Here is an 11,133-nt window from a genome sequence, read left to right as displayed (position 1 = left end):
TTGCCAGATTACAGGAAGATTGCATCAACCACAAGTGAAGCAATGCATGCTCAGGGCAGGAGAACCTCCTTATCTCACAACAGCAAACTCTCACTGCACAGCTTAGAGTGAAATTTTACTTCTACAGGCAACAAAGGTTTCTTTTAAGCAAACCCACAGACCTAACCAAGCCCATGGGGCCAAAACACTTGCAAGCACATGCCTTCCTTGGCCAAGGTTAACCTGCTCCTCCAGGCCCTCTGCATCACCTCAGCTGCCTCAGCTTCAGGAAAGGCCACAGCTCCTGCCCAGCTTCCACTAAGAATCACTGAACTGCAAGGGCTGGAAGAGACCTCTAGAAATCATTGAGTTCAAGCCCCTCCTAAAGCAGGTTCCCTACAGCAAGCTGCACAGGAAAGCACCGAGGTGGGCTTTGAAATCTCCAGATAAGGACAACACAAGGATAACACAAGCTCTCCATGCAGTCTGTGCCAAGAAGAAGCTCTTCCCAACGTTTGCACCAACTACCCAACCCTCACACGACCCTCAGCCAGCAGCTATTGGACTCTCGTGTTGTCAATCACTGAATAAGAGCTGGCCTCCAGCGTGCGGGCCCTCGAGGGAGCCCCCTAATGGCGGCAGCGCTGCTCCCTCCTCACCTCCCTCCCTTCCTCCCACCCGCGGGGTTTGGCCGTGGCCGTGCACCCGGAGCGCGGGGAGGGGCGGCCCAAAATAGCCGGGTGAGGCCGGGTGACGCCGAGCGGCGGGACGGGCCCGCGTCGTTGGCTCTCCGTCCCCACGGGCCGCGTCTGATGGGGTGAGGAGCCCGTCGCGGGGGGACGACGACGCGGCCATGGCCAGCGGCTGCCCCTGGGAACGAGCGGCGGCGGCCGGAGAGGAGGAGGCGCTGAGGAAGCTGCTCGTCCGGCTCCGCAACGTCCAGGAGAGGAAGCGGCCGGAGACTGTGGTTCAGACGCTGAGCGACATGCTGGAGTTGGCGGCCCGGCAGAGCGGTAAGGGGCGGCCGCCGCCCGCCTGCCCTCCCGACCCCGCTCCGCCCGGCCCTAACGCGGCTTCTCCGTGTCCCCGTAGCTCCGCGGCTGTTCGGAGGCTGCAACGCCCACGTGCCCCTGCTGCTGGTGCTCGACCTGTACGCGGGAGCGGCCGGCGTGCAGCAGGTAACGGAGCGAGGAGCGCTGTGAGGGCGGCGGGGTCTGCAGGGTCTGCGGGCGCTTCACGGGCTGATCGTGGAGACGTTGAATGGATTGGGTTGGAAAGGACCTCAAAGCCTCCAGCCCCACTCATTGCCGTGGGCTGGCTGCCCCCCACCAGCTCAGGCTGCCCAGGGCCCCATCCAACCCGGCCCGGAGCACCCACAGCTCTATGGGCAGCTGTGCCAGGGCCTCACAGCCCTCTGAGTAGAGCATTTCTTCCTAACATCTAATTTACATCTCCCCTCATTTGATTTAAAGCCACCTTCTCCTTGTCCCTCCTGTAGAAAGTTGTTCCTCTTCTTGTTGATAAGTTCCCCTTAAGTACTGGAAGGCCACAGTGAGGTGTCCCCAGAGCCATCTCCAGGTTGAGCAGCCCCAGCTCCCCCAGCCAGTCCACAGGAGAGGTGCTGCAGCCGTCTGATCAGCTTCAGCTTCTGCTTTTGCTTGGCTGCCCCTACAAATGTTGCCCCATGTAAACAAGGGGTGCCACTTGACCATCTTGGTGCTGAGCTCACAGTGCTGCTGCTGGGCCCATCCCACGAAGTGTAGGCATGTATTGAGCTCCTGACTGTACTGTGCCCAGAGAGCATTTACAAACTCCAGATGTGTGCAACTCACTCTCTTTGTGTATTAAATACATTGGTATGGTTACAAGATTTCTGGCATCCTTTACTTGTTTCCAGTCCACAAAACAAATCATGCTGCATATGCCTCTTAAATAATACTGTTGTGTAAGTTGTTGTTTTTTTTTTTAACTTCATAGACTAGCTAGTGATCAGAGCATAAAATTCAGATTAAAATATGAAAGGTTCTCTGTCAGGTTGCTGGGAAATAAAGAAGGATAAAGCAGTAATATTACTTTGTTTTTCAGGATGAAGCATATTAGATATGTCACAGTTTACAAAACCGCTGCTGAGGAGTTCAGGCAAGGAAGTTAAAAACATGAGATTGAAGCACAGCCAGGAGCAGATCTGAGAGGGCTGCATGAGGCTCTTAAGAATTCCATTAGAAAGATCATTTAGTTCTCATTTTAATAGTGGTATAAATCTCAACTTTGATTTGGTGCAGAGCTTTAAAATGACTTCTTTGCATTACTCCATTGTACTAAGGCATCAAAACAAAGCTCAGAGGCAGCGCAGAGCTCCAATCTGCACAAAATGCCATGGGCAGCTCTTTCTTCACGTTCTATTATAGTATTTGCAAACACCCACAGTGTCTCAGCAGTGCTGCTTTCCTTGCTGCACCCATTGCAACCTTTGTGAATACAAAATCTTATGGCAGCAGCGAGAGGACATGGCCCCAATTTCAGTGTAGTCTCTTCATACTGCTAATGAGTTTTCATTGAATAAATTGATTGACCCTTTTGGCATTGCGATAAAAGTGACTCACATAACAGAGTAAGCACAGTGAGAGCCGTATCTGAAATGAGGATTTTCTTTGCCATCCCATACTCACCAATTGCAAAGCACTGTGTGCTGTTGCTGTTCCACCAGCTTGTACAGAGTCAGTTTGCTTAACAGCTCAATATTTCAGGTGTCAGTGCAAGTCAGGCTATGGGCATAAGCCTTACTGCTCCTTTATAAGTAGAAAGTGACTGAGCTATAAGGTCAATACCACCATGAAGTAAAATAGACATCTTTTAAGTGAACCTGGCAGCTTCTTTATGCAATTCCTGGCTGACGCTGACGAGTGGGTTAGAAACTGTGGAGCGGAATTTGTACACACTTGAGGAAAGAGCAGCCAGCAGAGCTTTATTATGTCACACAGAAGGGTGTGAGCTAATGTCATGTCAATTCGTTGCATGCTAGAAATGAAAAGGACTCGATTTAAAAATAACAAAGTTTCAGTGCTGCTATCAGCTGTCTGTGTCTTAAAAGCTCAGATGCTTTTAAGAATATCTTTGTGTTCTGTGCTTTTTTCTGTCCCCTGTAACCTTTAGTGTTTCTGTTATTTAAAAAAATCTCTGCTTGCTTATGTAACTGTAAATTGATAATAAGCTCTTTGTTATCTCAGGCTGTGATTTTAATATTGTAAAACTGACCACATATCATTGGGTCACATGTTTGCTTCTGACTTCCCTGACTACACAGTCCTTACGAATGTTTGGCACACTTGGAGTCACAATAATGCAAGTAAAAGCGATCAATAGAAACATCAATATTACAGTCCATTTTAGTACAAAAGTTACTTCTGTAAAGTCACTGTGCTAATTTTCATTGGGTTCTAAGTTTAGCAGTTCCTATGGCAGAAAGTGGTATTTCAGAATCTTTTTTAAGTAGTCTACAGTGTATCAATTAATGGTCACCTCTGCAATGTATTTGTCTTGCAGATTTGATATTTGTTGCTTTGAACATGGAAAATTAGATGATATATAACCCCATATTGGGGAGCTTTGGTGGATGCTAAGACTATTCTTCTAAAGTTGATTGGGACTCCGTCACACAGCCTAGACTAATTCACAGTATCACAGTCTCGTGCGGGTTGGAAGGGACCTTAGAGATCATCGAGTCCAACCCCCTAATTGTCCTGTCTGTCCACAGTAATTGGTTTACACTTTAACACAGAACAACTCAGCTCACTGCCTAAGCAAGGGAAGAGCATGACAACTGATTCATGGTTAAGCTCAAATTGCAAGTTTGAGCTGAAGAGTTAAATCGCCTTAAAATATTTAGCTCTGCACATGTACACTACAACAAGAGCAAAGCTACTGCAGACAGCGTGAACGTGGTGCCTGTGACCTATGAAGTATTCTCAGAATTCTCTTGCCTTGGGAGCTACATCACCTTTTTCATAGACGTGCCAAAGCGGTCATGAAAGCTGCCAAGTTTGTAATCTGTGCTGCTCATGTCTCTTGTCTTTCATGCTGCAGGATTAGAGATCACAGAATCTCTATGAACTCTGCAGTTATACAGTTAGACTCCACAGAAAAGCCCGCTTACTTTCCTGTTTTTGGTAGCTGTCTTGTCTTGACCTTGTCTTGGCTTTATATAACTCTCCTGCTGAAATCTGGTTTAATTGTGCTTATTGTTTTTGAGCTATACCTAAATTATAGCATCATAGAATGGCTTGGGTTGGAAGGATCATCGTGTTCCAACCCCCCTGCCACAGGGATTGTTGTCTCCTATTTAAACCCTATTTTTACAGCGCACAGTTCTACTTCCACTTTTTGTTCTTTTTTTCTTTCTTTTTTTAACATGGCCAGGAATGCTTTGTTTCCATTCCTATACGTGAAATCTATTTTGTCTTGAACTTTTGACATTTCTCAGCTCTCTTCCTCTCTTCCAGTACAGTGGGGTTTTCTTGTTCATCAGCTAATTTTTTTGTTGCATGGATTTTGCTCAGTGCTATCATCCACATGTTCAGTTTTATCAGCTTGAAGGCTGATACGCCCAGCATGCTGTCATAATGATAAAGACCATTGTTCCAGTATCAGGGAACAGATTTCTCCAGCATGGACAACCAAAGAGGAGCATTTTATTTCAGCTTATTTATCTTGTTTATTTCCAGCATAATTTTCTGCTATTTGAAAGTCCAGGCACTTGACTTAGAGTGACAGTTTCCAAAACTGAATACATCTTTTCTCCTCGTCATTTCCAATTAAGCATCAAATTCTTATGGTGAGTGCTGTGCTTCAGTGAAGCTGGAACAGCTGCAATAGTCCAGTGATCTTTAGAGGCCCATGATGGAATACCAGGGATCTCCTGACTTATTTTTCTCTCTCAGCATCTCTTGTGTGTGTGTTCTCTAGCCTCAAGGTGGTGTGTTGTTCCAGGTGATGCACTGAGAATCATTAGCGTGTTTTACTTTCAGCTCTTAATTTTTTGTGTCCTTTGTCTTGTCTTGTGTTAATTAAACACCTCTCATTTAGCTAGGTATCTTTTCAGAACATGTATCTTCTGAAAGCCGGGGTATTAAAACACAACGCTGGGGTTCCAAATGGAGTATCTGTTCTACAATAACCGTATTATTATTTTACAGATGGGTTGGTCACTTCTTTGCAAACTGATAGAAATTTGTCCAAGCACTCTACAGAACATTGCTCTTAAGGACGTTGGGAAGGACTGGGAAGTGCTGGGTGTTCACCAGTAAGTATGGTGTATGCAAAGAGTCTTTCAAAGTGTTTTATATCACGGCAACACAAATATGCAATAGGGTGCATTTATGTAAAGTTATTACATCAGCTTCTATATAAAGATTTTTATGGATTTCTTCAGGTTTTACAATAAAAGACTCACACAAACAGGGGTCTTGTCTGTCTGTGTGCATAAATTACCTGATGGGGGGAATAAAGAAAACTGAGCCTCCTCTCTGGGATGTGCCCAGTGATGGGACCAGAAGCGTTAGGCACAAAATGAAATAGAGAAAATTCCTCTTAAACCCAATCAGTTATTTTTTAATACTTTGGGATTGATCAGACACTGAAAAGGGTTTCTCAGAGAGGCTATAAAGTCCGAAGCCTTGGAGATATTCAGAACCTGACTGTCCACGGCTCTGCACAATCAGCTGTAATCAACCCTGTGCCAGGGATGGGAGCTGAATTAAGAGATCTTCTGAGCTCCTTGCCAGTTTCAGTGATTCTGGGATGCTGTGGCTGTGAAGATGTTTTATTTGAATAGACAGTATCACCTGGACAGTTTTGCGTGTGTGTTATTCACAAGTCTGATGTGTTATATCCACAAGTCTCAAGTGGTATAAATCAAGACAGGGTGTTTCTTACACCTGATCATGGTTGTCTGAAAATAAAGTATTTAAAGTCGTCACCTCAACTACCTGTGAAGTCAAAGGACACAGTTACCTTCAGAAGATGATTCTTTCCATCGTTGCAGTGAGCAATGCTAAAGCAAGGCATGCTTGATTTGAACATGCCCATATCTCCCCATTGTCTGCTGAGGGAGCCTAACCAAAAGTGGCTGTGTTTAGATGGGATGAAGACTGGCAAAGGTTTACTGAAGTTGTTCCATAACACAAACGCTAGTTGCAAGTATAATACAAATGGGAGAGAAAGGCTTGGTCTGGTGTGCTCTCACTTTGACAGGTTGCCTTGTTCAAGGCAGATAATGACAGGAAGGAGCTACAGCCCTATGACTCTACGAGTAAATCTTTCTCTGCTTTTACAGTCTTCACCATACCCTTCCTTAGAAAGGCTGCTATTGTCATGTCACTTACATGAAGTTGTGGTATGTCTGTTGTGGTTTGTGTTTTTTTTTAATGGTGGCTAGAGTACAAAGTCAGCAGGGGCATGAACTGCCTTGGTTTTGTTGGAAAGCACAAGGGATTTTTTGTTGCTTTTCATGAACAATAAATAACTGAGGTGAAGCTGTACCAGCTAGTTAAGATTTCTTTGTGAGGCTTGTTAATTAAATTATTCTGGGTGGTACAGTGTTTATCTCTTGGTCCTCAGAAAATTACTCTGGTTTTCAGCTGCTATTTCACAGTCTCGTGTTGTGAGTTATACATCCACACCTGTTGAGAATTAAGCACCACAAAGCCACCCACTCACTCTTTCCAGTAGGACTGGGAAGAGAAGCAGAGGGGCAAAAGGGAGAGAACTCATCATCTGAGATAAAGACATTGCAATAAGTAAAAGAGTAAACATTAATAAAACAAAGGAAATGGCATAAAAGCAATAATTTACCACCAGTCCACCAATGCCCAGCCTGTCCGCAAGCAACAGCAATTCTTTGCAAACTTCCCCCAGTTTTATTGCTGAGCATGACATTACATGGTGTGGGGCATCTCTTTGGTCAGTTCAGGAGAGCTGTTCTGGCTGCATTTCCTCCCACTGTATTGTCCACAGCTGAGTACCAAGCAAGGAGGTAAAGAAATCTTCATGCTACTGTTTCTGCGTGGGTATGCATGTACACTCACACCTGCAAACTGACAATGAAGTGCATTAGGAATGCTTAAGACTACAACATTTTAATCAGGAGGTTAAGGAACCGCATTTATGGGTGTTAGTTACTCTACCAGCTTGATTAGGGTGGTTCCTTGTTTTTGTTGATTCATCACCCAGATACTCAGTCCGTCCACTAGAGCTGTATACTTGGCCAAGAATTTGCTTCAGGACTGAAATGCCAGTATCCAAAGTGTGCATACAGAAACATCAGGGAGGAATCTGTTTAGAGTTTGATAGGGTAGAATTCTCCAGGATGCTGTTCAAATCCCTCAGCTGAGAAATAAAAAATCCTTCATCATTCACTGTAACTTCACCCTTGCAACAAACAGAATGCTGCCGTACCATCTACAGCCTGCTGCACCCCACGGCCCTGCTTTGTGTGGGATAGTTCTGTTCTGGATAACACTTGTCTCCTGTAGAATTAATAGAAGTATACACAATTAAAAGTTAAATGACTTCAAAAACTGCTGCTAATTTCTGTAACTGTTCTTGGTTTTTTGTTCTTTTTTAAGTAACTTCGGTTTTAAAAGTATGTTAGTAGTTCTTTATAACTCTTCCCTTTTTTTTATTGTTAATTTGTTTTTTAATTTTTAGGCAGATTCTTAAAATGCTCACAGCCCACAAAGGAAATGTAAATCTCTCAGTCATAGGACTAAAAGCATTAAATCTACTCCTGATGTCAGGTAATGTCCGTTTATTTTCCTACTTTATCTGAGCCTTTAAGACACAGAACTGTGATTCTGAATGGTTTGACCGTATGCTTTGCCCTGGTTTGTCTGCTTTACTCTCCAAAGTCATTTGTACTCATATGCAAAGTAATAGCAGGACTGTTCTGCACCTTTTTTGAACTAGGCAGAAAGGAATCTTCTAATTGCAAGGCCATGAAGAACATGGCTGATTAATTCTGCCAGCTTGTTATTAGCATAGACCCAAATACTTGCTGTATAATTAAGTTAAATAAGTAAGAGCTTATTCTTAGCGAAGTATAAACTTGGTGACAGTCTGACTTAATTCCTTTAGTACTGGTTTGTAGACTTGAAAGGAGTAAAATCTCCTCTGCTGTATTTGTTATTCTGCCCTGCAGAGACCTAATCTTACCAAATACTGAGACCTTTTTTTTCACAGTCCTAAGCTGTTGAAATTAAAGAGTGACTGCAAGGGAGGCATTCTGCTAGCTTTATTCATGGTGGCATATAATACTAAATTATTGTTCCACTGATTTTAGAAAACATTAGAATCAGCCTTGTTTACAGAATAAAGATTAGACTTTATTTTTGGTACTTAAAGCTCATCTGGCTGTCCAGGTTTCTGCTATAAGCAGCAGAATGAGACAGGCACATTCGGAAAATGCTGAATGGTATTGATTAGTCTATTTTTTAAGATCGTTACCTCATGAACCTGATTTCCTCTTCCTTTTAATTATAGACTTAAACTCTCATTCCAACTATCTTAATTCAGAAAAATATTTCAAATTGTACCTTGTCACGTTGTCAGAAAAGGGTGCTAGTTTTCTTTCCATCTCTAAGCCCAAAAACTTGAACTGCACTCCAGCTGGAAGTGATAAGCCACAATGGCCAAGAGAGTGCAAATAGGATTTCATGATACAGATGGTCAAATGTTATGGTTCACCCCATTTGCTTTCCTCTGTAAATGTATTCCAGCTCTCTTTATTGCAGCAATTTTATTTGTCAGTGAAATTCTTCAGCTTGAAAGAAGTGTCTTCTTGAACTGGTTAATTTTCTACCAGTTTAGCAAGTTGAACTGGCTCATTGAGAGGTCTGACAAGTGCCAGTGCAAAGTGGAAGCAAGAGTATGGAGGGGAAACTATCTTTTTTGCCAGTAATGTTTTAGAACATACCAATTGTATTCTAAAGTATGACCTTAAGAAATAGCAGCCTCTTCTGTTCTACAAAAACCTGGATTGGAGCCAACTGAGTGCATTTTAGTAGCAGAATTAAAGACTTTGGGATTGTAATGGCTAAGTACAGTGCTTCAGTAAACATCAGCCCAACATATAATCTCTTCTATTTAGATGTAATTGCTTTCCTGCTCCTGGAGGAAGAAGTGGATGTGTTTTCCTTGGTATTTAATGCCATGCACACCTTCCCTAAAAATGAAGAGATCCAGCAACATGGATGTAAAGCATTATACAAGCTTTTTGAAAAAGGTACTTGTGTCTTGTGTGTTATTAAGTTAGAAGAATTTATAGGTTGGGAAGGGACTGCAGATACCTATTTAACTGATAAATTAGTATGAAAAACATTGCTGCATTTCTAACTGATGGCATTCAAAGCTAGGAACAATGGAACAAAGAGCAGTGATGTTTGATTTTAATTCTCAACAATCAGTCTTACTTAAAGACTGATAGATGTTGGGTTGCCGGGAAGGTGTGAACAAGTCTAAAAACAATCAAATCTTTGCACTTTAGAAGACACATCCTCCTGCTTTTGATCCTGTTAGTACTGAACATTAAGTATATGTCAGTGCATACTGTACATACATATCTGTACTGCCTTTCTTTGGAGGAATTATGTCACTATGTATTTAATTTTCACAAAGTTTTTAGGAACTGCATATGTGTTATGGCCAACAATGCCATTGTTGTAAGCAGTTTTTCTTTGTATTGAGCTTCTTGCTTAAAAACGAATATTGAGAAATACTACTACTACTGCTACAAATGCTGTACTCTTTTGCTTCAAAGACATGCAGTTCTTCATTCAAAGAGACATCCAGAGATCTCCAGTTAATCAGATCTCTTCTTTCTGGCATCATTTTATGTTGCTTCTTTTTCTAGGTCTTTCTCCCATGTGTGTGCCTGGAACTATTTTCTGCTTTTCTTTCCCTCTTTCACTCTCCCAAAATACTTCAAATCTGCCATTCTTTTTTTCTTCAGACTCTGAAGATGCTTCAACTTCTTAGATTTTCTGTGCATGCTTTCTGTAATAAGTGGTTGATTTCTACAGATCTACAAACTCTTCTGGTTATGGAGCTACATACCTTCTTCTCAATGGCAGTAATAATACAAGTTCCCTGGCTGCCCCTGGCTACTTTAACCTGACTTTCAGATACCTTCTCAGTTATCATAACATGAATGTTTGTACCTTTATCACAAAACTGATTCAGAAAATGTTTCTGCTAAAAAAAATTCAAGCATGGGGTTTGTTCTCCACCTGGATCACTGCACGGACTGGTTCACTGCACAACTGCAGTTATGTCAGCAGAAATGATAGGGAGCACTTATGGAAAAAGCTTAAGCTGTTATTACTGTGAAGGTAAGATGTTATTAGAGAATGGTTGTAGTCTTTATGGAAAGAACTCCATTATCAAAAAATTTGATAATTGAAATAAAATCATGGAGTATATGAAATGACATTCCATCACCTTTTTAACTGTATTCCATTACTTACATTCTGTCTTGGGGAGGAACACCTGAACTTTGTTCTCTGAAAAGGACTGAAAGGCAATTTTGCAAAAGAAAGCATCTAGAAGTCAGAACTCAGTTACAGAAGATTAGTCTAGAAAAAGCTCCTAGTAAAGTGGCTCAGTATTTGTAAAAGGAATGTTAATTGAGGAGAATGGAGAGTACAGGTATAGGAGTATCTTGTATCAGAATATGAATTATTTCCTTAAAACATACTGTCTTTCTTTTCCTTTTTAATTTAGTTCCAGAAGAGCAGCTGACTGAATTTGTTGAAAGCAAAGATCATATGATCATACTGGAAGTATTTAAAGAGTTCCCAGAGAAAGAAGAGGTGATTCTTCCTGCACTTTATTCATTACATTCCTTAGCTGGTCCAAGTAAGTGCTTTATTGAAAACCATTCTTCCCATATCTTTCATCAGCTCGCCTCAGTGCCTGGTAATCTTTCAGTGACAGTGAAGAAAATAAAATTTCCATGTCTTTCTAGAGATAAACTGATGTTAATGCTACAGAAATGGTGACTCATTTTGCCAGAGGGTACAGCTTTGCAGTGAGAATTGGTTGAGAGCTGTCAGGCAAATCACTTGTTTGTTTTCTGTGGGAAATACTGACTTGTAATTTTTA

The 11,133-nt window shown here is 42.2% G+C and overlaps 1 protein-coding gene and 1 long non-coding RNA gene across 4 annotated transcripts in view; one reads left to right on the top strand and one right to left on the bottom strand.

Moving 5' to 3' along the window:
• Positions 1 to 607: 607 nt before the first annotated feature.
• LRRK2 (leucine rich repeat kinase 2) overlaps positions 608 to 11,133 on the top strand; it is a 58,294-nt gene continuing 47,768 nt past the window's right edge. For all 3 annotated transcript variants that reach the window (XR_014932179.1, XM_085509786.1, XM_015851507.3), the window contains exons 1-6: positions 608 to 992; positions 1,072 to 1,157; positions 5,172 to 5,278; positions 7,684 to 7,772; positions 9,122 to 9,256; positions 10,753 to 10,887. Coding sequence is in view for 2 of the 3 variants with exons in the window: in XM_085509786.1 (XP_085365912.1) it covers positions 833 to 992; positions 1,072 to 1,157; positions 5,172 to 5,278; positions 7,684 to 7,772; positions 9,122 to 9,256; positions 10,753 to 10,887 (712 nt within the window). In the remaining variant the exon portion in view is untranslated. The remainder of the gene's footprint in view (positions 993 to 1,071; positions 1,158 to 5,171; positions 5,279 to 7,683; positions 7,773 to 9,121; positions 9,257 to 10,752; positions 10,888 to 11,133) is intronic.
• On the bottom strand, positions 6,871 to 7,291 carry LOC107308009 (uncharacterized). Its single transcript, XR_001552591.3, has 2 exons — positions 7,161 to 7,291; positions 6,871 to 7,063 (listed from the first exon to the last, which is right to left on the bottom strand). It is a non-coding gene; the product is annotated as an uncharacterized LOC107308009 (long non-coding RNA).

The sequence above is a fragment of the Coturnix japonica genome, chromosome 1, assembly GCF_054131305.1.
Source record: "Coturnix japonica strain WE chromosome 1, WE-NBRP24, whole genome shotgun sequence".
In the NCBI taxonomy this organism is placed as follows: Eukaryota; Metazoa; Chordata; class Aves; order Galliformes; family Phasianidae; genus Coturnix; species Coturnix japonica.
Note: the sequence above shows the minus strand (reverse complement) of the source record. Positions and strands in the feature narration are given on the sequence as shown.